The 27,646-nt window shown below is 47.9% G+C and overlaps 2 protein-coding genes across 3 annotated transcripts; both read right to left on the reverse strand.

Moving 5' to 3' along the window:
- Positions 1-210: 210 nt before the first annotated feature.
- Positions 211-2,108, reverse strand: LOC136538346 (zinc finger protein CONSTANS-LIKE 16-like). The gene is made up of 2 exons (XM_066530321.1): positions 1,082-2,108; positions 211-965 (listed from the first exon to the last, which is right to left on the reverse strand). Exons 1-2 carry the CDS (start codon positions 2,030-2,032, stop codon positions 654-656), a joined length of 1,263 nt encoding a protein of 420 aa, XP_066386418.1. The 5' UTR covers positions 2,033-2,108; the 3' UTR covers positions 211-653.
- Positions 2,109-9,975: 7,867 nt separating this feature from the next.
- Positions 9,976-24,609, reverse strand: LOC136521086 (protein CASP-like). 2 transcript variants are annotated; one of them, XM_066514806.1, is made up of 18 exons: positions 24,300-24,602; positions 23,400-23,689; positions 22,723-22,872; positions 22,183-22,271; positions 21,639-21,748; positions 21,455-21,549; positions 20,770-20,822; positions 20,466-20,631; positions 19,466-19,558; positions 18,933-19,061; positions 18,676-18,795; positions 18,329-18,409; positions 12,062-12,169; positions 11,284-11,427; positions 11,108-11,206; positions 10,932-11,011; positions 10,405-10,497; positions 9,976-10,306 (listed from the first exon to the last, which is right to left on the reverse strand). In XM_066514806.1, the coding sequence occupies exons 1-18, from the start codon at positions 24,433-24,435 to the stop codon at positions 10,240-10,242; spliced, it is 2,103 nt and encodes a 700-aa protein (XP_066370903.1). In that variant the 5' UTR covers positions 24,436-24,602; the 3' UTR covers positions 9,976-10,239. The 2 variants fall into 2 exon arrangements, 1 of the variants encoding a protein (XP_066370903.1); XR_010775493.1 differs by lacking the exons at positions 9,976-10,306; positions 10,405-10,497 and having other exon boundaries at positions 11,108-11,208; positions 11,285-11,427; positions 24,300-24,609.
- Between the last annotated feature and the right edge of the window lie 3,037 nt (positions 24,610-27,646).

Raw genomic sequence — 27,646 nt, forward strand, 5'->3', positions numbered from 1 at the left:
GTTTGTATACAGGAGAAGCCCATAGCCACATCAAATATACTAAAGGATCTCAATCATTACACAACACAGCAGAGAGCAAAGTCGTACAAACAATCTGTTATCTCAGTACAACCAACATAGGACCTAAGAGCCCATTGTGCCCACGCCCCACGATCATGATCACCAAAGATGGCGGCATCAAAATGGTATGTCATCACTGAGAAACCATAATAAAAACAACGTAGTATATCATCACTTTCTTATACAATCTAAGCTCATAGTTCCAGACCTTTACACATGTAGTACTACAATGTTTCCAATCGATGCATGGCGGCATCAAAATCTACACCCTTTGTAATTAGTGGATCCTTCTTTACAAAAACTAGAAAAAGAAAAACAACCAACCTAGCTATAAATATACTCTTCCTTAACTACTTTGCACATGAAATTCTGCACATGTACATACAGATATATTTCAGTCGTAAGTAGGGAGCATCTTGTGGGGAGCCCTAATTCGCACGCACGGATATCTGATCAAAAACTAACGCTAGGTACGTACGTACGTTCATCCCCAATTAAAAGTAGTAGAGGAGAAAGAACATGCTACGAGCTAGATAGATGCATCGGTGCATCATGCACATACGTTGCTTCATGCTTGCATTGCATGCGTGGTCTCAAAACTGGAAGCGCCCGTTCGCTACCGGAATTGGCGCGAGCATCATGCCCTCGTGTGGTAGTGCCCGTGGCAGCTGCTTCTGCTGCGGCGGCGGCGGTGGCGGCCTCGGCAGCGGCGGAAGCGTGGTGCGCTTCACGAACCGGCCCTTCATCCGCGGCCGCTTCTCGGCGTTGACCTTGCGCACCTCGTACCGGATCTTCTTGGCGAACAGCCGCGTCCGCCGCTTCTCCCTGTACCGCGACACCCGCGCCTCACGCTCGCCGCCGGTCACCGCTGTCACGGCGCCGCCGAGGAGACCCCGGCTTCCCGCCTGCACGCGATCCATATGGCAAAAGGAAACCGATCAGTTATTTATCCAAAGACAGTGCATGGGAGTGGAAGAAATGTGTAGATCCCATCGTTGAACCGTGTAGGTGTAGTGCTTACCGGGAAGTCAGACCATGACTCGTAGAGATCGAGGTGAGGACGCTCGCCGTGGAACCACGGCGATCCTCCGTCACGGACCCACGAGGCGATGACGCCCTCGTAGTTGAGCTTGAGTATCATCTCCGGCCGCTTCCTTTTCTTGTCCTCTCGTTCAGGCGCCGGCGCCGCCATGGCCACCAAGTCCGCGTCCGCGTTCACCTGAGGCTTCTCTTCGTCCAAGAAACCCAGATCACCAAACCCGTCGTCGACTCCCATGAGGAGGCTCTCCATGTCCGCGGCGAAGCTAGCGAGCTCCATGTCCGGGACGTCGAACCTGGAGAGCCCGTCCGCCTCTGCCGAGACGCCGGAGGCGAACTCCGGCGATGTTTCCGCGAGAGGCGGCATCAGACAGGCCGGCTTCTGCTCCCCCTCGTCGGCCACGGGGTTGTAGAACTCTGCAAGCGGCTTCTGCTCCCCCTCGTCGGCCACGGGGTTGTAGAACTCGGCGAGCATAGGGTCGAACACCGGCACGCGGTACAGAAGGTCCTCGTCGTCGTCCTGGAACCCGTGTTCGTCGTCGTTATCGCCCACGATGCCGGAGCCAGACTCCTCCTCCTCGAGGTCGGGGACCGCTGCCGACGCGGCCCAGGCGATAGAGTTGGGCGTCGTCGCCTCGTGCTTGCCTCCCCCCGGCTTGGACCGCGGCGTGCGCGGCCGTCGCTTGAGGCCGTGGAGCCACGTGGGCGCGTCGGGGTCGCACGGTGGGGAGGAGCAGGACGCCGAGGGGAGGCGGACGCGGTGGTGTCGGCGCGCCAACGGGTTCGCTGAGTGGACGGAGACGTCGCAGGTCTGGCACAGGAAGGCGTCGTCGGCGGGGCAGTGCCAGCGCGCCCGCCGCCGCATGCAGCCGTCGCAAGACCGCGCCGTGCGCGCGCCTAGAGCGGCGCCTGCCGCCGCCCCGGCGCTCGTCATTTCGTCGAACAATTTCTGCTCCCGGCGGTTAGATTAAGCGCGAGCTTAACAAAACCGGGAACAGTGTGGGGGCGAGCTCGGAAGCACTTTCCTTTATAAAAATTGCGAACTCCGTTCGCGAGAACCCGGGCCCACAGGTCAGCGACAGTTGGCGTCCACCATCGTGATCGCGTAGTGGGCACGTGGGGCCCTTGAATGCGCTTTTGGGCTGCGTGGAGCGAGGAGGAGCGAGCAGCGCGTGAGGTGGGCCCAGGAAGAATGCTTATCTCGAAGCCGATTGGCTGGCGCGGCACGGGGAATCCGCTGGGCTGGAATTCTATTGGGCTGCCTGTCACGGGTTGGATTTCCGGCGGGGCCCATGAGGTATGGATGATGACGTGGACGCCTGTGCTGCTACTCTCTCTCTCTCACTTGCCTCTGCGGGCATGCCGCATGCGATGAGGTTCAGAATGCATGGGATATTGGCCTATTGGGTGACTCAGCACTCAGCAGCTCGATCGGGTACAATCATGCGCACAGGTTGAATTTTCTTCGCTGCTGTTCGCTCTCATGAACGTACAGCACCTCTTGAAGAATTAGCTGCCAACATATGTGAATCATATGCCAGTTACAGAACGATATACCTCCAAAATTAGGATAAAACGTTAGAGCAACTCCAACAGTTTCCCATCCCTCCTCCCCATCCTTCATTTTTTTGGCAAATTGAGAAAAAACAACCTCCAACAGTTTCCCATCCCTCCTCCCCATCTTTGGCAAGTTCGGAAAAACGCCTCCCCAGCGCGCATATATGCGCGCGGGATACGACTTCGCATCCGGGGCTCTTCGTTCGCTTAGCGGGCTCTTCGTTCGCTTAACGGGTTTTTTTATTTTATCAAGTCAAAAATGCCAAACTCTTGGAGATGGATTGTTTTTTTACTTGGCATATAATTTTAGGAGTTGGCAAATCACAAGATTTGCCAAATAAAATTTGACAAACTCTTGGAGATGCTCTTAGAACCACAATTACAATTTTTAGTAACGACTTTATAACTGACCAAATCACCTTATGTGACACACATGTTTAATTATCCAGTAAATGTGTATAAATTTTAAAATGGTGATTCTACTGCGCTACCACGTACCAGCAGCTGGGTGGCAAGGAAGCTGTGTGTATATGGAGTACACTTCATCCTAACTTCTCTCAACTCAGTTGCATGTTTTGTGTTTAAAAACCTTGTTGAGGTTTCCACCTTTAAATTTTAATCAGGACAAAGCTAGAACAAAAACAACCCAGATGACTACTATGAGTAGTGGAGCAACATGTACAAACTTGGAGCAAAAATTATTAATCCGAATTGTTTTGAAGTACAAAATTTTGATCTAGAGAACGAAACATTACTCAAATGGTTTTGGACCCAGGATCCTACCTTGCGAATAGCTAGAGCTAGCATCTCCACCAAGATATCGTATTCAATCTCCTATACTTAAAAAATATACTTCAAAAGTAGTGTTTTTAGGAGATGGAAGTGTTGCAGCGGATCTTCTATCTCATCTCCATTACTTTTAACATTTTATTTAAGAGATCTCCTAAAAAGCATTCTTTCCCCTAAAAAAAGGAGATAACCCCTATATCCTTCCCTATCCCTAAAGAAATAGGAGACAAGTTTTAGGTACAATACACTAATACAGAGATGGGCTTTACTCCCGGTGGAGAACCCCCTCTAGTCCCGGTTCCCCACCCGGGAGCAAGCATCCGGGACTAAAGGGGGGGTCCTTTAGTCCCGGGACCCGGGACTAAAGGTCCTCCCAGCTTTAAAAAAAATAATGCCTCCCACCGCTACGTCCCGTGAGATTCGAACCCAAGACCTCATGTATTGCCTCGCGCGTAGCTTACCACCCCACCTACACAACACATCTAACAATAGATGGGATGCTTCCCTTTTGAACTAACCCATCGGGGGACCTTTAGTCCCGGTTGGTGACCAACCGGGACTAAAGGGTCCTTTAGTCCGGGTTGGTGTTACCAACCGGGACTAAAGGGTCTACCTTTAGTCCCGGTTGATGTTACCAACCGGGACTAAAGGTTGGAGGACTTTTAGTCCCGGTTGGTGGCTCCAACCGGGAGTAAAGGTCCACCTTTAGTCCCGGTTGGTATCTCCAACCGGGACTAAAGGTCCCCTGCCACTGTGCCGAGCGCAGTAGCCGTTGGGCAGGGACCTTTAGTCCCGGTTGAAGACACCAACCGGGACTAAAGGTCTCTCTAGTCCCGGGCGCAAAAAATGCCGGGACTAGAGCCCATTTTAGCCTCGGATGAAAGGTCTGTTCTCTACTAGTTATAACAGCGCTCTCTTATATTTTAAGTTGCTCTGAATGTACTCTCCTAAAAACTACTAATAGGATATATAAGGTAATGGTAGATTTCATGCAACTCAGCTAGCCCATTACTCTAGAAATTCTTGGAGCCAGAGCTATGAGTACTATGAAGATATTCGATTAAGTGATTTTGTTAGTATTTTAAATTATTTTCTGACACATGCATAAAATCAAACTCCAAATCTTCTATGAATCTTACTACTTTAGAGCCGGAGCTAGGTCAAACAGACCTGAGCCGTATATTAGATATTGTCAACAATTTAGTCCTGGTGTGCTAAGCACATGTGCTACTTAGCATGCACTATTTGGCTCTATTATTATTGTTTGTTTTCCAACAGTTTAGTCACGATTTAAGTATAAAATCACAACAATACATGCATATTCTTTCATAAAGTGTGTATTCAATGATAGCAAAAGGAACATAAGATCTTTAAAAAAAAAAAGTAGCAGGACCCCCAACCTCCCACCGCACCAGCAAAAAGATTAACGAAAATACTTCCTCCATCCTAAATTATAAGACGTTTGACTTTTTTTACCACAAGTTTGACCACTCGTCTTATTCAAAAATTTGTGTAAACATAGTCAAATTTAAGTCATTCTTGAAGAACTTTTATTAATAAAGCAAGCCAAGACAAAAGAAATGATATTTTGCATAAATTTTTAAATAAGACAAGTGGTCAAACTTGATGTCAAAAAAGTCAAATGTCTTATAATTTGAGATGGGGGAAGTAGTATTTTTCTTTTTCAAAGAGGCAAACAGAACATTATTATTGTTTGCATGATATCTTGCATGTGATATATTTAATATCACACATGTTTTCCCCTTGTTTTGCGAAATATGATAGTTCCCACTTTCCCTGAAGAACTTCTCACCGGTTGGTGTTTTTAGATAAAGGCTGGTGTTGATAGCATGTCGACCCAATTGGTAGTAGTATGCAGTCCCCATCAAGAGAGCTTTGCTCTCGCGCACACAAATGCTCGCAAAAAACCGACAAAGGTTGTATATGCATGACAGATTGACAGCCCCCTTTTGTTGTCGATCATTCCTACGGTCGGCCGGTGGGCCATTTATTTTTGAATGGTTGAATTTATTCTCTGTAAATTCTCCGGAGAAAGGAATTTATTCTCCTACATGTATAAATGCAACTATGAAACATTTGGAGTATAGCAACGTGAGTTGCAAGTGTATTCGTAAAGTGTGGTTCACTTTATTTGGTTTTAGACTATAGAAAGCCATGGTATCTTCTCAAAACTCACGTGCCACGAAAAGCAAGCTAAACTTGTTGTATAGCATAATGTCATTCCTGAATGTTATTTTATTTTATCTTATTTTAAAACAACTAGTAATGACTCCATCAGGGTGAATAAGGGCATGTTTGAATCAAGGGCTAATTAGTATCTAGCTAAAAAGTCTAAACACGAAGGATAATAGGTGGGCTAATTTTTTAAACAAAAAGTCTTTAACCACTACTACACAAACTTTACTGGAGGCGGGCATTTTCGGTTTTCCGCGGCGGGCAAAGCCGTCCGCCGCGGCCTAGAGGCCACAGTAAATCGTGGCTTAACCGCGGCGGGCGGCCTTGCCCGCCGCGGTTAATCGATTTACCGCGGCGGGCGACGTTACACCGCCCGCCGCGGTAAATATACTTTTACCACGGCGGGCACGTTAGGATGCCCGCTGCGGTTAATCATTTTAAAAAAAAACAAAAAAAAAACAGGAGCCCGCCGGCGAGCCCGTTCTCGAGCCCACTGGCGAGCCCACCGGCGACGGATCCGGGCTTCCCACGGCCGCAGATCCGTGCCGCTCGGGGAGGGAGAAGAGGAGCAGCCAACCGGGCCCCAGCGTCTCTGGAGAAGCCGGCTGGACACGGCGACGCCACTGCAGGGCCGCCACCGCCTCGCCAGTCGCTCGCAGGGGACCAGGCCGACGCCTCCTCGCGGATCCCCGTGCCTCCTCACGGATCCCGCCGCGCCGTGGTGGAGGGAGGCCGCCGCGCCGACGCGTCCTCGCCCGCCGTGGTGGAGGTCCCAGCGTCGTGGCTGTGGTGGATCCCGGCGTCGTGGCCGTGGTGGAGATCCACCGCCGGATCCGGTCGCTCCACCGCCAGATCCACGGAGGAGGAGGGTGCAGCCGCCAGATCCATGGGGGAGGAAGTCGCCGCCACCGGATCCGTGGAGGAAGAGGTCGTCGTCGCCGGATCTGGAGAGAGGAAGAGGGAGGAGTGAGGGAGATGGAGAGAGGAAGAGGGAGATGGAGAGGAAGAGGGAGATGAACTCACTAGATTTGAAACCCTAGCCCCGCGCCGTCGTCGTTTCATGGAGGATCCATGGGGGAGGAGGAGGGCGTAGCTGTCGCCGTCGTCCCGCGCGCGCCGTCGCCCCGTGCGCCCTCGATCCGCCGTCTGGAGGCCTCGCGCGCCCTTGGAGGAGGCCGCTGCCTGCATCGAGGGAGAGTAGAGGGAGAGTAGAGGGAGGCAGAGGGAGAGTGGGGGAGGCGGAGAGCTGAGAGAGAGAGAGAGAGTGGGTGAGGCGGGGAGCTAACAGAGAGAGTGGGGGAGGCGGCGACGATGGTGCGAGGGATGTGGGTGATATGTTTCAGTGAATCGATTTACCGTGGCGGACATTTTAGGATGCCCGCCACGGTAAATCGATTTACCGTGGCGGACGTCTTAAGATGTCCGCCGCGGAAAATAGGGTATTTACCGTGGCGGACATTTTAGGATGCCCGCCACGGTAAATCGATTTACCGTGGCGGACGTCTTAAGATGTCCGCCGCGGAAAATAGGGTATTTACCGTGGCGGACGTCTTAATATGTTCGCCACGGTAAATCGATTTACCGTGGCGGGCATCCTAAAATGTCCGCCGCGGAAAATAGGGTATTTACCGTGGCGGACATCTTAAGACGTCCGCCACGGTAAATCGATTTACCGTGGCGGGTAAAAATGCCCGCCGTGGTAAATAAAAAAATGCCCGCCTAGGTAAACCGTGGCATTTACCGTGACGGGCAAAAATAGGTGCCCGCCTCGGTGGCCTCCGGAGGGGTGTCGCGCAAAATCATTTGTGTAGTAGTGAACTAGTTGTTAACTAACTAACTAGCTATACTAATTTTTAGCCTAACTAGTAACTAGTCATGTGTATCAAACAGTATGGAAATGTTTGTACGGTGTATCGAAATGTTTGTACGGTACATGTTGTCCTCATATCAAGTATACTTGCTGCCAACGTGTCAATGCTAATGGAGCAATGGGCCTTCTTCGGTTCCTGCTCCATTTTTTCCTCCCGGCTAATGGATAGATAGGTACGCCAGATCATGCCGACGGCGACTCGAGGGTCCCACGGCGACGGCCCCCTCCGCTCCTCCGCGGCGACGTGGCCGCATCGATCCCATGGGACGCATGTGGCCCGTAGGCGACGATCATGCCACGACCGGTGGTTCTCCCCGCGTGGCGCCGTGGCCCCCACCTCCCTGTACCACCAGGGGCCCACTTCCCGTGCCGGCGAGAGGTTCTCGCCGGGCTGCGGGCTGCGGCTATTCGGCAGCCAGTCGTTGATGGCTGCCCCGCGTTTGGTGCCTTACTGCCTTCCGCTTCCGCACCAATTGGCCGTGGCCGCAGCGAAGCGACGATCTAAGTTCAGTGGTACGAGTAATAATACTTCGTCTCTTTCTGGAGGTCCGCTGTTACGACGGTTGAAATATCGTGAGAGGAAAACACTGTTTTATAGCTGATGCTTATGCTGATGTTTATGCATTTCATCTCTTTACGGAGGTCTGCTGGTACGAGTAATAATACTTCGGCTCGCCGCTTTGCAGTCCTGTTCGGTCGCCGTTGCTACCGCCTCTGAGGGCCACAGGTCAAGCACAAGATTGCAGTGAACAGTGCTCGTGCTCGGTCATTGTTTCAACTTAAATAGGAATAAGGATTTCCTTTTTATACTGTATTGGACACTCATAGTACTCCGTTTCTTTTATTATGGTATATTGGAGTAGTTCATGATACTTACTCTGAAACTATGAGTGAAATGCACCCTGACTACTAAATTCTTTCTACATTCTCATCTAGGTTCAAGTTCCTTTTAAGTTCACTTTAGGTCCAATCATGGATCTAAACACACGCTTCGAATAAACTACTTGAAAAGTTAGATAGGTTCATGTTCACTTTAAGTTTACTCTAGATCCAATCATGAATCTAAACACACTTCAAATAAAAAACTTGAAAGGATAAAAAAGAACGGACTTGCTAGCGCCTAGACGTCCGATCCGGGGCGCTAGCGTCAGACGGTACCCGCTCAGCGAGCAAGCAAGCACCCAGCGTGTCAGGCTTGCGAGTGAGCGTCCCAGCAGTGGGCCCGCACCGCCCTCAGAAGTTGCTCGCGTTGCCCCGAATGTCACCCGCGCCACCTCGAACGTCGCTCGTGCCGCCAGCCGCTTCCCACATGCATCCCATGTGCAACAACTGATCTACTTTTGAAACATCTAGATGCAACAATTGCAACATACAAAAGAAGACATATGAAACATGCGTCTGAAACACTTACAAAAACACCTGAAAAACACTTGAAAACCATTGCAAACATATGCAACATCTAGATAAAACACTTGCAACAGACGTATGAAACATTTGAAACACTCGAAACATGAATGTATACGCAACATCTAGATCTTCTTTTGCAACATCCAGATGAAAACACTTGCAACATATGTCTGATACACATGAAATATTTGGAACATACACTTGAAACATACGTGCATAGCCATTGCAACATGTGAAACATCCCGATCTACTTTTGCAACATTACGATCTACTTTTGCAACACCGATACGAAACACTTGCAACATACCTCTGAAACACTTGAAACATATAGTAGCAACATGCACTTTTCAGCACAAACATCTCCTTGCTGCTTCGGCAAATGGAGGCTCACCGGTGCATGGAGGTCACCGGTGTGCTCGCCGGCAACGCGGAGCTGGGCGGCGGCACACAGAGGGCGAGGTGGGGGCGGCACGGGCAATGGTGGCATAGAGGACGGGTGGGCGGTGCGTGAAGGTCACCGATGTGCTTGCCGGCGGCGTGGAGTTCGGTGGCGCAGAGGGCGGGGTGGGGACGACGCGTTGAAGCCGCGACGGACGAGGCGGAGTAGGGAGTCGCGGGGTGCAGACTCGTCCATACATACAAACACCTTCCATGGGAGGAAACAGAGGTTGGTGGGGATCACCTGGGAGCAAAGCACGACGACGAGGAAGGCATGTGGGTTGATGCAACGACGTAGGGAGCGAGCAGGGAAAGAAGCAAGGTAGGTGCGGATGGCAACGCAGGGATACAACGGCACAGCAATGGAATCTTGCTGTGGAGGAGGGAGTTGTGTGGGCCTGTGCAAAGAAGCCCGAAGCGGTGCGCCAACTCGTTTCGGTCCACGGCGTGCGGCATCCAACGGAAAGAGAACCGTCCGGGCGCCCTAGTCAAGCATTTCCGTAAAAAGAAACCCAAATAATCATTTTGAGAGTTTAAAGAGCCAGATATACAAGGAAAAGTTTAGAGACTCGCGGTACATTTCACTCTATAAACAATATTATGATGGCATATGGCACACCTTTGTGACAAGTGTGCTTTCATTTACCAACAAAATGGTAAATTAGTAATACAACAGTATTGTATAGGTTCAAAGCCCATGCCCCACCCACGCCTGCCCCCAAAACTGGAATCTTTTTTTTTTATCTACAGAAACATATCCAGGCGCTCAAGGGAACAGAGTAAACAAGTCAATAGAAATCTCGGTCATGATCCTTTGCAAAGATCCTATAGATCAAAACCCAGAGGGCCTCTTTTTCTACTGTCATATGGAACTTAACCTTGACCTAAAGCATGTGCGATAGCGTCTGATTGCCAGCATCCAGAATGATCTCATCATGCTGAGTTGTCGTGCTGTGTAAATAATTCATGTCAGCCATGCTCAGGAACTCATTTGAAATTTGTTTGCCAAAAACAAAACAACTTAAATTGCTATAGCACTGCACACTTACTTGAGATAGCTCAAAGCTGACATTCTGTACAGCAATGTAAATACAAGGAGATGCAATCCGATGCTGTAGAAGAATATAAACGTCCGTGCGTATCTGAGTGGCAATAAATAAATGGCAATGTTAATCCCTCGTTCCATAACACTCCATGACAAAAATAAATAAATTATGGCGCCATGCGAATAAACATATATGATCATGTATCATGAAAAAATTATATATATGTTTCAGCTTCAAACAAGTTTCTCATGCCATGAAGCAAAAAAATAATAATAAGCAACAGTCTAGACATTGCATATTGACCATGTATGAAATTTAAGCACGCCTGTGATGAGCATAGCATGATTTCGAAAAGGTAGAGCCATATTAATCAATTCCAATTTCTAGTATAAAAAACAAATGAACAAATGAAGACATCTCTAACTTGATTTTTCTACAATAATCTACCAGTTATTATCAAACATCAGCATTCAGAATAAAATAAATAAAAAAGGGGGAAATGAGTTACTCAAAGGAAGATAGTATCATACTTGTTACCAAGGAGAAAACGGCCACTACTAAGCGTGATTTTGTCTCTTAAACCAAGTTCCTTATATCGTTGATCCTTTTCCTGGGTACAGAAAGGAAAGTATAAATAAACTATATGCAATACCATACGGAACAAGAGTTATAATGATGTGTTATCTATCAATAAAGTGAGTAATACCTTCTTTGAAAAAGCAGCAAACGGATTTATGTCATCCTCATACATTTTCTTGTACTTTGCTTCAACATCAGAAGAACCACTTTCAAGATCTTCTGCATACTGCAATAACACAACGAAGGTCAAATGCAAAAAAATGCAAAGAAGGCAAATTTACATAAAAAAGATTTGTGATAAACCTTTTTTGGTCCCCTGGAAACAATCTTGTCATGGCTATAGTCCTGGACATATCGAATCTTTCCATACAGTTGCACATTATCAGCTTTAGTTTTTTCCAGTTCAACAGTCAGCATCTCATACTTCTCTTTTAGTCTCCTCAATTCCTATGATCCTCAAAAATGGCAATTGATCAGTGACACACCTTCATGTTTCACGTAGACAAGAGACGTCACGTGATAAAAGAAAATCTAAAGAGAAGCGTGACAAAGCCAGAGCCAATGCATATGATCAAGGCAAATCCCCATGCCACCTCAATATGCACTCCTATGAATATTACTCCAAAGATTTAACCCCGAACCCTGATCACCAATAGTGTAAAACATACAGTGGCTCTCAGCTTTCCTCAATAATGAGAAAAGCCATAGTGTAGATTGGTCTTAGGACTAGACAACCAATTTAACTTGAAACAATAAGATGACGCTGCCAGTTTCTACAAATTGGCCAAAGGATGCTAGACCAGCTGGTTAAGCAGTTCCGGCGGCACCCCTCAGGTCTTGAGTTCGAACTCCCATGGGAGCGAATTTCAGGCTGAGTGTAAAAAAATCCCCTCGCTCGTCCCAGGCCAAAGCACAGGTAAAGAGATCGGCCCTTCTCACGGGAATGGATGGGGCGGGGGTTCGGGGATTTTCTCGGTCTGTGTGAGAAGACCTTCTTCGTAAGCACAATACCCGGAGGGCGGTCATGACCCCTCGCAGGCCGAGTTTTTTTTTTCAGTTCCTACAAATTGATCAAATATACCTCCTCAGTTTCACGCAGACGTGCACGGAAACGATCCCTCTGATTGCAAATGACCTTGAGCATCGAACTTTGATCTTGATCTGCTGATGCATGCCTTGGATCAGAGCCCTGCAAATAAAAGGCACACATGAATCTGAGAAAAGTGACCATCCCATTATACACACAGAGGGTAGATAGGGTCAGATTATAATAATCTATCTTAAATTTAGTACTTCAATGTATCCTCTTAAGAAACTGAAATCATAACGGTAGATAGATGAAAATTCGAAGCAAGTACATACATTTATAGCCAACTATAGTGCCAAAAGTACATGTACAAAAAGCACAATATAAGCAAAATTCTTGGCATATTCACATGTTCGCATTAATTAATGTCTAGAATGGTGAATTCTGGACAGACATCTCATATATTACCAAATATTTTACTAGCAACAACAACAACATAGCCTTTCAGTCCCAAGCAAGTTGGAGTAGGCTAGAGTTGAAACCCACCAAGAGCCCCAAGTCACGGTTCAGGCACACCAAATATTTTACTAGCATGTTTGCAAAATCAGAACATTGGAGCTTTTATGAATGCTGGCAATGGATCATTTTACTGACAAGCTGTTAGTAAAGAACCAAAGGTAAGTGTTAGATTACTGTGCTGCTAATCCCTTTGGTCTTTGTGCTAGTCTTTTACTGCTATTTAAGTCAGCTGTACGCCACCCTATGTGGCTATGTGAACAGGCCCCTTGGGCCTCTATATATTGTAATCCCCTGTGTAAACATAATCTAGTATGCTAAGCCTATTGGCTTTACTGTCTATCATGGTATCAGAAGACTAATCTGGTCCTGTACCCTTTCCCCTGCTTCCGCTTTTCCACCGCTCGCACCCCGCGCCCGCCTCGCGTCGTGCGCGCGCCTCGCGCTCCGCGCCCCGCGCCGCCGCGTGCCCCCTCGACGGACGGCCGTCGCGCGCCCCTCGTCGGCCGCTGCGCGCGCCCCGTCCCCTCTCCTCTCCATGGCTGCTCCTCCATCCGGCGGTTCGAGCTCCAGCGCCCCGGCGGCCGCCGCCGCGGCAAAGCTTCGCGACGAAGCCCTCGCCGCCGTCAAGAAGCTGGAAGACGAGGCCGCCTCCCTGCGGGACTCTAACGCCGAGCGGTCCCAGCAGCTCCAGGAGGAGGCGGCCCTCCTCAAGTCCGCCGCCGATGCTCAGGAACGCGTCCGCCGCCGCCGCCGCCGCCCTCGATGCGGAGCGCGAGCAGGCCGACGCTCTGGAGCGGCAGGCCTCCGCCCTCCGCGAACGGCTCCGCGCTGAATCGCTCCGCGACGACGCTTCCGATGACGACGACTTGCGTTCTGTCACCTCTGAAGCCGTGGCCATTGCTCGCCTCCATAGCCAGGCTGCTGCTGTGCAGAACATCAAGAATTTGATTCCCATCGTCCTCGACCTGCAGTCCTCCAACTACTCCAAGTGGCGTGGCTACATCCTGCTCGCCCTCGGTCGCTTCGCCCTGAAGGACCATGTCCTCAGCGATGTCGTTCATGCCCACGATGCGGCGTGGTCTCGCATGGACTGCGTCGTCGTCTCGTGGATCTTCAACACCATCTCCCCCGACCTCCTCGACGTCGTCCACGAGCGCGACGGTATCCCTGCTCGGGCGGCGTGGCTCGGCCTCGAACAGCAGTTCTTCAACAACCGCGAGTCACGCGCCATGCTGCTCGACGCCGAGTTTCGCACCCTCTGCCAGGGCGCCCTCTCCATCGACGAATACTGTCGCAAGATGAAGAATATGGCGGATGCCCTTGCCGACCTTGGCGAGCCCATTCTGGACCGTACGCTGGTGCTAAACGTTCTGCGCGGACTCAATGAACGCTTCCAGTTCATGTCGCAGCTCGTCACTCGACAGAAGCCTTTTCCCTCTTTCACTGATGTCCGTGCTGATCTCCGCCTGGCCGAGCTCAACATGGCGCCACCTTCAGCACCGCCTTCGGCCCTCGTCGCCTCATCCTCCAGCAAGCCGCCGGCTCCTCCTCCGCCCTCTGCTCTTCCGCGCTCTCATCAGATTGCCGGGGGGCAACAGCCAGGCAACGGCAACAGCCGCAGTCGACGCCGCCGCGGCGGACGTGGCCAAGGCGGCTCACAGGGTGGCTCTTCAAGCAACCAGCACCAGCAGTCTCAAGGTGGCCAGCAGTGGCCCTCTGTCCTCAACCCCTGGACAGGGTCCATTCATATGTGGCCCGGATCCACTCCTGGCAGTCCTCGTGCTCCACCGCCTCGCGTCGTCCAGTCCCCATCACCACAGCAAGCTCTGGTTGCTGGTATGCCCCCGGGATACTTCACTCCATCGCCATCCCCCGGGGCATACTACCAGGCGCCTCAGCAGGCTCCCACCTCCACTTGGTCGCCATGGACTGCTGAGAATCTCGCCAACGCCTTCAGCACCGTCACCCTGTCACCACCACCAAGCTCCTCGGAATGGGTGATTGACTCTGGTGCTTCCTCCCATATTGCCTCCAACCCTGGTATGATCACAGCTTCGCCATCTTCCTCTTTTCCATCTTCTATTGTTGTTGGCAACGGTGCCATTCTTCCAGTGGTTGGCACTGGTTTTTCCACTCTTCCCGGCCCGTTTTGCCTCAACAATGTCCTTCTAGCTCCTGATATTATTAAAAATCTTATTTCTGTTCGCAAATTCACCACTGACAATTCTGTTTCAGTTGAATTTGACCCTCTTGGTGTTTCTGTGAAGGATCTCCATTCCAAAAACACCCTCCTTCGGTGTAACAGCTCGGGACCCCTCTACACCTTGCAGCTTCCTGCATCTCCATCCAGTCCCTGCGCCTTGGTGGCAACTCCCTCCCCGACTACCTGGCATCGTCGTCTCGGTCATCCCGGCGCAGCTACCCTTCAGAGTCTTGCTCAGTCTTCTTCCATAGTCTGCAGCAAGCCTGCTGATGATTCCCTCTGTCATGCGTGTCAGCTTGGACGCCATGTTCGTTTACCATTTCATAGTTCTTCCTCTAGAGCAGCTAAGAATTTTGATTTGGTGCATTGTGATCTGTGGACATCACCTATTACCAGTGTATCCGGTTTCAAATATTACTTAGTTATCCTCGATGACTGCTCCCATTTTCTTTGGACCTTTCCACTGCGCCTCAAGTCCGATACTTTTTCTGTGCTCTCTAATTTTTTTGCCTATGTGCATACTCAGTTTGGTTGCACCATCAAATCCGTGCAATGTGACAATGGGCGTGAGTTTGACAACTCTACTGCCCGTGCCTTCTTTCTCGCTAAAGGTGTTGTGCTTCGCATGTCCTGCCCCTACACCTCACAGCAGAATGGCAAAGCCGAGCGCATGATTCGCACCACCAACAATGTCACCCGCACTCTACTATTTCAAGCCTTCATGCCCCCTTCTTATTGGGCTGATGCCCTTGCTACAGCCACCCACCTCCTGAATCGCCTTCCCACTAAGACTCTAGACATGAGCACACCCTACTTTGCTCTCCACGGCACCCAGCCCGCCTATCATGATCTTCGTACTTTCGGTTGCACTTGCTACCCCAACCTCACCGCAACCACCCCTCATAAACTTGCCCCTCGCTCTTCCCTGTGCGCCTTCATTGGCTACTCTCCTGATCACAAAGGATACCGGTGCCTCGATCTCAACACTAACCGTGTCATCATCTCTCGTCATGTCATCTTTGATGAGACGACCTTTCCCTTCTCTCGACACCGGACCTCCACTCCTCACGAGCTTGATTTTCTAACTAACAATGAGCTGCTAGCTCCTTCTTCGTCTGCAGGTACAACTTCCGGTGCCCCTGCTCAGTTCCCTCTGCAGGCTGCACCAGAGGTATCTGAGGATGCTCCTGTTCCGCTCTGGCCCCCCGTTCTGGCCAGGCCAGCACCCCGGCGCCCTCCCCCAGGCTTCCACACACCGCCAGCAGCTCGCCCTGCCCAGGTGCTGCCTCAGGCTGCAGCCCCGGTACCTGCTGCAGCCCCGGCGCCTGCTGCTCCGGCGGCTGCAGCCCCGGTGCCTGCTGCAGCCCCGGCGCCTGCTGCTCCGGCACCTGCTGCTCCTCCGGTACTGCCCATGGCTGAAGCTCTACCGAGACCGCCGGTCACCCACGTGTACTCCAGGCGCCATCCATCCCCTGCAGATCCTATGGCAACAACTTTTCAGAAGCCGCCTGTCACCCAAGTGTACACTCGGCGCCCTCCACCATCACCATCATCACCGGCTGCTGCTCCTCCTCGCCGCTCCAGCATCATACCTTCCCCCCCACGGTATGTTAAAGATGGTCCTCCGGTTGGTGCTGTACCCGTCACACCGGTTGACAACAACCATGGTATGATGACTCGTGGGAAGACTGGATACATTCAGCCTCGTATTCTTCATGCTGAGGGTCTGTCTCCCATTCCCCGGTCATGCCGCGATGCCCTCGCTGATCCTCACTGGCGTCGCGCCATGGAAGAAGAATATGACGCCTTCATGGACAATAACACTTGGGAGCTTGTCCCTCGGCCCGCCAATGCCAACGTGGTCACCGGAAAATGGGTTTTCAAACATAAATTCCACGCTGATGGTTCGCTGGAGAGATACAAAGCTCGTTGGGTTCTTCGTGGCTTCACTCAACGCCCCGGTATTGACTACGATGAAACCTTCAGTCCTGTTGTCAAACCGGCCACTGTCCGCTCTGTCCTCACTATAGCTCACTCCCGGGATTGGCCGATTCATCAACTTGACGTCAAGAATGCCTTCCTTCAAGGGACCCTCTCAGAGACTGTGTACTGCTTCCAGCCAACCGGATTCACCAACTCTGCTCTCCCTCAGCATGTTTGCAGACTCAACAAATCCGTTTATGGCCTGAAGCAAGCTCCCCGTGCATGGTACAGCCGCTTTGCATCATTCCTGCTCTCCCTGGGGTTCACTGAAGCTCGCTCAGACACCTCTCTCTTTGTTTACCGCCATGGTTCAGAGACTGTCTATCTGCTGCTTTACGTGGACGATATTATTCTCACTGCCTCCTCCCAGCAGCTTCTCCGCCGAGTTATTGATGCCCTGATGAAGGAGTTCGCCATGAAGGACCTTGGCCCTCTTCATCATTTTCTTGGCATGGCAGTTCAGCGACGAGGTGACTCTTTATTCCTCTCTCAACGTCAGTATGCACTGGACATTTTGACTCGTCATGGCATGGCTGATTGCAAACCATGCTCCACTCCCGTTGACACCTGTGCCAAAGTATCTGCCACTGCTGGTCCCTCTGTTGCTGATCCCACAGCTTATCGCAGCCTCGCGGGTGCTCTTCAGTACTTGACATTCACCAGGCCCGACATTGCATATGCTGTCCAACAAATTTGCCTTCACATGCACGATCCTCGGGAGAGTCATCTTGTTGCTGCCAAACGGATCCTGCGGTATCTCCAGGGGACTCTTGATCATGGCCTCGCCATTCCTCGGACTTCCCCAACACAACTTGTTGTTTACACTGATGCTGATTGGGCCGGTTGCCCGGACACACGCCGTTCCACCTCCGGCTATGCTGTATTCCTCGGAGGCAGCCTTGTCTCCTGGTCTTCTAAGCGGCAGCCCACTGTCTCTCGCTCTAGCGCTGAGGCCGAGTACCGGGCTGTTGCTAACGGCGTCGCTGAAGCTTCTTGGCTGCGGCAGCTTCTCCAGGAACTCCATCATCCTCTTGACAAGGCCTGCCTCGTCTACTGCAACAATGTGAGCGCCGTCTACCTCTCCACCAACCCTGTGCAACATCAGCGCACCAAACATGTGGAGATCGACCTCCATTTCGTCCGGGAACGTGTTGCTATTGGTGCTGTCCGTGTACTTCATGTACCCACTACTTCTCAGTTTGCTGATGTCTTCACCAAGGGGCTGCCTACCTCAGTTTTTCAAGACTTTCGCTCCAGTCTGAATGTCCGCTGCTGCGACGTTCCGACTGCGGGGGGGTGTTAGATTACTGTGCTGCTAATCCCTTTGGTCTTTGTGCTAGTCTTTTACTGCTATTTAAGTCAGCTGTACGCCACCCTATGTGGCTATGTGAACAGGCCCCTTGGGCCTCTATATATTGTAATCCCCTGTGTAAACATAATCTAGTATGCTAAGCCTATTGGCTTTACTGTCTATCAGTAAGTACAACCATTAATACACAAAATGATTGTAAAACAAATATTCTAGAACAAACTTCACAGTCACAGCATATCTTAAAATAAGCAAAAGTTATTGCAGCAAGATAGGGTGTGATTAGTGAAACTAAACTAGAAATTACCTCGGATGCTTCACTTGAGCCGATTTCTTGAAGATCCCAGTCATTCAAGAGTGAGCCCCTCCTATCAGTTGAACTGTAGCCCTGCATAGATGAAGAATATCAGTTCTATGCCCTTCTGAAAAGTAGAGCAATAATATAGAAGCCTTTTGATTTCAAACATAGGAATTCCGAAACACAGAATTATGTAGTTATAACAACACAGTGATAGTATTCAGATTGCAGCGCTGAAGTCTCATGCATGCTAAATGCACAAGACCTATACCCACTACAGATTTTATGAATAATAACTGTAGGAAGCTACGATTAACTGGTATCAGGTGAATTATCAAAGGAGCATGCAAACCAACCTTTAGTATGTCATCCTCAAGTTTCAAGATCAGCTTTTGCTGCTCTTCAACCTTTGAAGTTAGTTCAGCAATCCTTTTTTCAGCTTCCTCAAGATGACTTGTCTTCTCTGATGTTTTAACCTTTAAAATACAAGCAAATCAGCCAGTTCAACAGGTAAACATAACAAATACATTGTAACCTTGCATACATGTGAAAAACTAATGTCCTTAGAGAGAATTGACTAAAGCGCAGCTTCCAGCATCCAAACTAGAGGTACCTTCAGTTGTGTTAGCTCATGCTCCATTTTACGGTTCTTGTCGAGAAGCAATGCTTCCAACTTGCTCATTTCTTCACCATTGGTAGCTAGCTCCCAGTCTTCAGCTTCAATGGAGTTGTAACCAACAGCCTGTTGGAAGAAATGCTGGTGTCAGGAGGATGGAGGACCAAAGAATCAAAAGAAAGATGAAATCACATGTAATAATGGCAAAAGGTACAACCCCAACCATATGGCAAATAAATCATTTTTAGGATCACCACCAACAAGGCTTCACAATGGACCCTAAATATATCATTTTAGGGTCATCTACTCATAGAATGTAACACAGGAAGCTGACCTAATGTATTATTTAGATTCGATTGAAAGAATGCATGTGCATTGAGAACAACCTTTTATAGGATATAGTTGCAGACTTGCAGTTAAGAATTTAGAAATTAGTTGAGTTAGTGTTTAACACCATGGTGGATTGGTGGTCTCCAAAAAAGTGAGTATTGTTCCAGTTGCGGTAAGCAAGGATATTTTTGTTGTAATACCTGCAAAATCTGAACCTTTTTCTTGAGATCATCTACCAGTTTTTGCGTAGGTCTTTCCTGGAGTTCTTTCTTCAACTCCATAAGAGCACTTTCCTACAAATAGGAAATCAATTAATAAAATTACAAATACAAGGTGAGGTAGTTGCATAGAGATAAACAGTTTCAGGAAATAACATGACAACCCAGTTCACATATTTAAAAAATACTAATAGAAGCAATAAAATATACGTCATATTTTTCCTCACTAGGATGATTCTGTCCTTGTTTCTAAGAGAAGATGCAAACCTGAAGGGTTTACTCATGTTTATCCAAATCACCCATAAAACATGAGGTGAATGAAGAATGGCCAGTGAACAGTGATGGAAGCAAAAATATTAGCATGTCATGAACTGCTTTTGGACAATGGATTGCACAGGATGAGTAACTAAACAGGTTATTATCATTGTATGAACGTCTATAAAGGCTTTGTGACCTTCACAGATAAAGGAAAGATCAAACAGGGAAGTTTCAAATGTTGCTAGAGCTATTAGCATCTCGATGGATAGGCTGTGGTGGTGTTCAATGTGTAAAAGGCGTGAATATAATCTAAAGAACTAACTAGATGTAACAAACTCTCTTCTAACTGTAATGACACGCAGTTCTCCTGCGTTTTCAAGGAAAAAAACAGGGAAGTTTTCTAAATATGGTTATCAGAGTAGCCCCCTTCCAGAACCTTACGTGAAGATACATGCAAATTAAACAGATTATCTTTAGATTGATATTTGGAAGGGCAGGCCTGGTGCAGTGGTGAGAGCTGTCTCAATGAGTCACCAGGTCGCGGGTTCGAAGCAGCCTCTCCGCAGATTTTGCGGGGGGAAGGCTTGCCTCGGTTTTTCCCTTCCCCAGACCCCACTCATGTGGGAGCCTCCGGCACTGGGTCTGCCCATCTTTAGATTGATATTTGCTAATCAGTAACAAGAATACTGAGTTGATCCAAAAAGACCACTTAACAAATTAGTACCTGTTCAGTGAGTAAAGTCGTCAACTTCTTAAGCTCGTTCACATGCATTTCTCTCTCACTTGATAAAGTACTTTCAATGTTGCGAAGTTCTGCATTCAACTCTGAGATAATCTTCTCCTTGGCGTTCAAGGAACTCTCAAGTATATCACTTGATTCCAAATAGTCACTGCAGAATTATGTAGTTCACAAGTTCAATTTAATTTTTATAGCCATTGAAGTCCACTGCTAAAAAGTGCAGCACTAGTGCACTACTGCAATTCTGTATATCGTACACAGGATGAATTGTGAGGGGAAACAAACTGACCTACTTTTGCTTGCATCCTCGTTCGTTGTCTGCAACTGTGAACGTAGATCCCCCTGCAGTCAAGTAAAAAAGAAGTGAAAAGAAGGTATCTTGGGCCATGCACTGAGCAAGCAATAGTTTAACACATTTGAAGTTATCCACAATTTGATGCTGACATTTAGGAATCAAAGTTCGCATAATAAATAGGAAAAGGTGAAACGTTAACACAGGTACCACTACATAGCATGATTTCTCAGAAAAAAAATATATGGTTAGTGCTTGACACTAGACTTTTGATATAATGTAACACTATTTAGTCCCTGAATGGTTGAATCCAAGTCTCGTTAATTTGGCCCTGACTCTTAAGGATGCAAATCATCAGGAAAGATCTGGTACAGTTTAGTCCAAGTTCAAATCATATTCCAAAAATGTCTTCGCCTCATACCAACAATGAGTATGTGGGAACAACCTCCTCTTGCTGGCATGACACTGAAACATAGATTTTATACAGGATTCTGATAGACAACCTACTACAGAAACTGGAAACATTAAAGGACAGAAATGGCCACCAAAAAAATAACTGATACCAGTCCGTATGTTAAACCATTCAAACATGACTGATGGTAACAATTATTGTAACATATTGGACAAGTTATGCAGTCAAAACTCAAAAGCATTAAACTGGAATTGCAAATCGCAAGGCTACCTTTTCCCTCTCAAGACTGACTAATCGTGCTTGAGCCCTTTCAACTTCATCCATCAGAAGGCTGACTTCAGCCTCCTTTGCAGCTCGATCCTCCTCTGGGGAAAAAATGAGAATCTTCAACTCACTATAAACTTTCAAATATAAGTCACAAAGATGACCATGGTCACACTGCTTGGAAATAGACCTGATTGAGTGCGAAGCTCAAACAATTGGCTTTGCGCTGATTCATGTAGCTTTTGCATATTCTTTACACTTTCTGTAGCTTGTCTTAGTTGGTCCTGCAATGACCGTTCCCTACAAGTATGACAAGGCAAAGGTCAAAATATACAGTATGAGTCATGGTACATGAATTAGCCTTTGATGTCAAGCAAGAATTCTATATGGCAGTTCAGGTGATAACAGAGCGATTTGTTTTCATAGATGTAGTATAGCCTCTTCTACTACCTTCAAAATACATGTCATTCTACAATTTCTAGGCAAATTTAGCCATTTTTCCCAATCTTACCCCCTACTTAATTTCATAATTTAACTAATTTATTCCCATGCATGTCTCGTTTCTGGTGCTGTTGCACGTAAGCAGTCAAGCACGGACCAGACACACCTAGGTAAGGATAAAATGAGAGTAAAATGGTCGTATCATAGAAGATTGAACTTCTTAGTTCTTGTGGCCAACTCTAAAACAATACCTATTTTGAACCAAAGGGAGTATTACAGCTGATTTTGTATACCTATCTTTCAGAGCTTCTAGAGTTTTCTGGCTATCCTCAGCCATGCTTCGCTGCTTCATTTCAACCATCTCCCTTACTTTCTCCTCCATCTAAAATGATAGAAACTTTAATTAAGCGAAAAGGTACAAAGCTCGAGAAATCAAATTGGTTATTATAATTTATCTGGAACAGTGTAAAGTATTTTTTTTATAAAAGTTTGAACCCCTGACTACATGCTTGCTACTGGTAGATAAAGGAATCTTCTACCCTCTATACACCATTTAGACAACACTCACATAGAAACATATTTCTACAAAATAAAATGTAGATAATAATGTGATGCTCAAAAAAATTACTAACACATTAAGTTGGGGAGAAATCTAGTATTTTAATTAGAATTATTCTATGGATAAAGTAAATTCTTATGATTGGCAAAGAAACAGGACAAGAAGAACCCATATTTATAACACCAATGTCATATCGAAGTAAAAAAACAAAGACATGTATGATAAATTGATAGTAGAGCATATAACTGAATGGTGACAGAAGTACAGAACAGACCTGCTGTTCCAGTTGGCGATTACGTTCTTCAAGTCGCCTAATTGTTGCCTGCTGATTCTTCAAGTGCGCAGCTTCAGCACGGTATTCTTCAAGCTCTAGTTTCATCTTACGGTTTTCAGTCTCCAGTTCAGATAATTTCTGGTCTTGATCCTGCATGCAATAGATCATTAACACTAGAATTGATTATCAAACCCACCTATCATATTCAGACAAGCCTCTTGTTAGAGAAACTGATTCGAGATCAAGCAAAAAAGTGAAGTTGAAAATTCATGATGTTATCAGATGAAACCACACCACGTCATCTTTTTCGCAAACTACAATCATTTTTTTTTTTACATTTTGATAGCTTACCATGATACACTTATATTTCTCGATGTTAAATTGGCATCATTTATTGCAGAAAATTACCTTACATTTTTCCAAGGGTGGGAATACAACTGGGTGATTTGGTACAAAATAGATGCTATGCAAGAATTTTGATCATATAAAGTAACTTATATGTTAGGTAAATTATAATAAGATGACATCTGTTGCTTCATGATGATGTGCAATCTTTCAGCCTTGAAAGAGTAAGGACTTCTCCAGACTTCTTACAGTACATTTGTGATTGGGAGTATAAGAGAATTGAATTAGAAGAATGCAAGTATAGAAAAGAAGAAAAAATTGAAAGAACATACAGCCATTGAAGCAAGAGCTGGATATGGATCAGGAGCTTCATAGAGCTTCTGATAGATGTTGAGAAATGCATTTTCTCCGAACTTTGCTCTCTTTGTGAGGTTATCAACTTCCTCTTGATAACTCTTCAGCAAAGAATTGAATAAACTGAGCTTCTCATCTGAAGATGCCTTTTTGAAATCCCGCGTGTTCTCAGCAAGCTTACGCCTGTTCTTCTGACTAGTTTCTTGATTCTCCGCAATCTTTAAACCTTGCTCATCCAAACAGCTTCTTTCCTTCTCCAAATCAAAATCTAGAGTGCACAAGATGCCAGAGTTAGAATTTCCACCACTGCCGTAGTCTAAGTCACGTCACAGTCAGAGTTACCTCAGCGTGGCTAAATAAATTACAATATGGAAACCTCAATTAGCACTGAAAGTACCAGAAGCTCAGGATGCCTGTTCTTAATATCTAGCTCCTTACACTTTGATAGTTGCTATGCTGCAAACTCTAATGGTACAACTACATAAATCCCTAACAAGCATATCACTAGGATAGTGAATGGTTTCCAGGAATATCATGCCAAGTACGAAGACTAGCATTTTTTGCACTCAGACTGCTTTTGCATACTTGTGCTAGTGGATTGCTGAGTAATGTGGTCGAGCAAAGTTATACGTTCTCATAGAAGATTCAGATTAAGACTCCAAGCAATTTGACAAAGTGGACGGAGCAAATGCTAGCAGATGGCTATGGAAATGGCAAATGCATGTCGGCGCTTCAGAGTAATGAGTACGATCTAAACATCGTAATTGGAGACAAGTTCGAAACATCCCATTCAACTGATCCCCGGAGCTCACCAACTCGAACCTACACCGCTTACTCGACGAGTTGAACCAAAAGGTCAAGCAAGGACAGAGGCGCACCTTTCCAGAAACTGCAGACGACGGCGAGCGGCGATGAGATCGTCGCTGCGGTCGACGACTGGGACGGCGGAGGCGGAGGCGGAGGCGGCGAGCGGTCGCGGTCCGACGCGCCCGCTTGCGCCGGCGAGGGCTCCATGGGGGTATGCGCAGGGGTTCAGGCCTTCGCCCTTCGGGGATCTGGACACCTGGATCGGGCAGGGCGGGCGGGATCCGGTGGTGGGACGGACGGCGTCGACGCGCCGGATGGAGCCGGTATATATGTGACCTGCTTTTCAGAAATCAGAAGTGGGTTTCGTGTAGTTGTCGCAGGTCGCAGCGATGGGTTGTGTGTCTCGTGCAGCGGTGGACAAGGCGATGCCGCAGGATTTGGGGCGCCCAAAGGTGTTATTATTTGCTGTTTCCGTGGTACATACAGTTGGAAGAAAATGCGAGCCTTCCATTTGATTTAGCACCAAAACGTTACTGACGGGAGAACACATCACAGTATTTGGTTTTGCCTTTCTTTAAAGTGGTGATACGTTCCATTTACTCATCAGTCTCAGCTAAATCGCTGGACATCAACTCTTCAACACCATAAGGAACATCATCCCGGATCTTTTGTGGTTATAGTTTCACTAGGACTTTCACGACCAATAGCCGCAATCTAATGTGCTACCTTATTACACATTCAAGAGCAAACGCTAATTTTACAAACAATAAATATGAATAACATCAAATGCTAAGGGCGTGTTTGATTCGTTATCAAGCCGTGCCACAGTTTACCACACATATGATGCCATAGATTTGTCAAGTGTTTGGTTCGTTGCCAGAGTTAAGGCGCCGCCGCATTCCGCGAACGCCATGCAAGTTGTTTTTTACACCAAAGCTCGCCAAAACCATGGCGCACAAGTTGTTAGGATCCGCAGACGCCATCCAAGCATGCCCTTAATTTCAATTATTACGCCCCCATAGTTGAAAGGCGGGAATCATCCCCCTCCACAGCTGCCATCACAAGAGTAGTGTCTACCTCAACCTTGCCCGCCGTAAAAACAAAAGGTGGTGGTGTATGGATGTCATTAGAGTGTTGACTTTTGAGTTTGGGGTACAAAAGTTTTCATCTTCCTTTGGCTATATAATCTTAGGCAAAGGCTAAAAATCCCCTAGACGATTCTACCCGAATCGCCCGGGGGCTCGGGGGCTCCTGTCGGGTTCATAAACCCGGGGTCCTTCGTGGACCAGCTTCACCAGCAAAGGCTCGGCCCAGCAGACAACGTTGCAAATGACGCGCAACTCATGGGCCGGCCCAAATACCTAAACAAAAGGCCAGAAGGCCGATCCAATCTCCGACTGGAAGGCCTCGCTAAAGAGGAACAGCGCTACATTACCGTACCAGGCGAACATGATAAAACCCCCTACATGCCTCTAGGCATCAACAGTATGGCAGACACCGACGTCTGCCATATCAGAAGAAGAAGACGCAACCTCCCACGTGCATATAACATTAACAGTGTTATAGGCAGCTACAATCATCTTATACCCGACGGCGTGGGCAACAAGACTTAGCATACGCACACTCTCTCCCTCTCGCTTGTAAGGCCATCACCTTCATCTATAAAAGGGGATGCGCTCTCTCCCAATAGATAGATCTCTTAGTTCACTTACATCGATTCATCTGTTGTAGCTTTAGACACTCTAAAGCTACACAGAGTGCACGTTCGAACACTTAGCACATAGCGGAGCTTCCGTCACTCTCGGCCCTTCAGACCAGAGTCCGATCGGACCTCTTGTACCCCCCATCTTTCTCCCTTCCGTTTGTAACCCCATAGCAAACTTCGAGCACCTGGGCTCAGAAATAAAGTCACCGACCGACTCAAACTGGACATAGGGCACGTTGCCTGAACCAGTATAAACCATGTGTCATTGAGTGCTAGGCCACCTCCGATCACAACGTACAGCAAAACTATAAATATTTACGTGTTGGTCACTTTCTGCACCGACAGTTGGCGCCGTCCGTGGGGAAGACGATGTACGTTCACACTTTTTGGTCATCGGATGACCCACTTTTCCACCACCTTCGCCATGGAGGGCTCAAGCGATACGACTCGCTTCGGCTCGCTGGAGTTTTCCGCACTCCCACATGTTGGGATGTGGGTTCCACCCATCTTTGAGCCATCCCAGGTCTTCCTCTTCGGAAGCCTAGACTTCATCACCGATTGACTCGGCGTACTACACCTCCGCGAGGAGGCACTTGTTCCAGTGCCCGTCGGAGGGGCGCCCTCCATCGGCTTCAGGACACCTGACGACTCCAACGACGAGGCGCCTGTGCTTCAATCTGAGCAAACTCTCTGCTCAAACCCCGCTGTGAGTAATATACATACTGTTATTTACTCGCTATTTACTATCTCCCGCCGATTATCCGGAGGGACCGTATTGTCCACATCGCAACCACCGCACGACCGGTTCCCCTACGACCTCGTGTCCCCCGTAGACACATACGCTCGGGGGCTTCGAAGAACACTAGCGTCGCCCCGTCTCACATCCGAATTCGTGGGAATGGCGAGCTATGCTCCCACCATTTTCCATGAACTCCTCGATGACGAGGTTGAGAGCGACGGCTCCAGCATCGGCGATATGGCACCTAGCCATCGTCTGTCGCGGGAGTGCGCTATGGCGGATGCTCTGGGACAGTCGCTGTGGTAGAACTACCTGAAATAGCACGCTTACGGAGGTGCTTATCTCCCACCAGACACTAAGCACTATGAAAACAGGCTACAACGAGCGGTATCTGTCGGGCACACCCCGAGAGAGAACCTGAAAGATCCACATTTTTCCCAAGGATCCAATAATGAGAATGAGTTACAATACAGGTCCATTTCATACATCAGAAGTTCTTAAAAAGTATATTATTACATTACCAAATGTCAGAGTGTGGAATGACAAACAACCAAATTTAAATAAACATCTAGCGATAGGAACGAGGATTCTGTCTGAGCCCACCAGAAGAATCCTCCACACAAAGGTACTTCCCATGCATCACCTACAACAGGAGTAAATAAACCCTGAGTACACAATGTACTAGTGAGAATAATTTCCCGACTCCAAGGAATATAATAAGCTTTATGGTTTGCTGGTTTCTTTTGAGCAAAAAACAATACTAATAGTGAGTCCTTACTTATGTTATTATTATTAGCCGCATTAAGTTATTAGCTACCCAGTCTATATAAGCACCTGTTCTACTTTCAAACAAGAGTTGAGCAATCATTTCCATTTCTTCTCCTTTCAGCTTTCAGTTCTTACTATGGTGCTAAACCGCAGACAAGCCGTACTGGAACACCGGCGATTCACGAGTCAATGCCCCCAGCTGGGTG

The sequence above is a fragment of the Miscanthus floridulus genome, chromosome 2 (genome assembly GCF_019320115.1).
Source record: "Miscanthus floridulus cultivar M001 chromosome 2, ASM1932011v1, whole genome shotgun sequence".
Lineage (NCBI taxonomy): Eukaryota > Viridiplantae > Streptophyta > Magnoliopsida > Poales > Poaceae > Miscanthus > Miscanthus floridulus.

Excerpts from the sequence above, each read along its gene's own strand:
- LOC136538346 (XM_066530321.1), bottom strand. The coding sequence starts at position 2,032 with ATGACGAGCGCCGGGGCGGCGGCAGGCGCCGCTCTAGGCGCGCGCACG. Across the intron at positions 966-1,081 it reads AGTCATGGTCTGACTTCCCG|GCGGGAAGCCGGGGTCTCCT; the intron begins GTAAGCACTACA and ends GATCGCGTGCAG.
- LOC136521086 (XM_066514806.1), bottom strand. The coding sequence starts at position 24,435 with ATGGAGCCCTCGCCGGCGCAAGCGGGCGCGTCGGACCGCGACCGCTCG. Across the intron at positions 23,690-24,299 it reads CGTCTGCAGTTTCTGGAAAG|ATTTTGATTTGGAGAAGGAA; the intron begins GTGCGCCTCTGT and ends TGTGCACTCTAG. Across the intron at positions 22,272-22,722 it reads ATCGCCAACTGGAACAGCAG|ATGGAGGAGAAAGTAAGGGA; the intron begins GTCTGTTCTGTA and ends CTATCATTTTAG.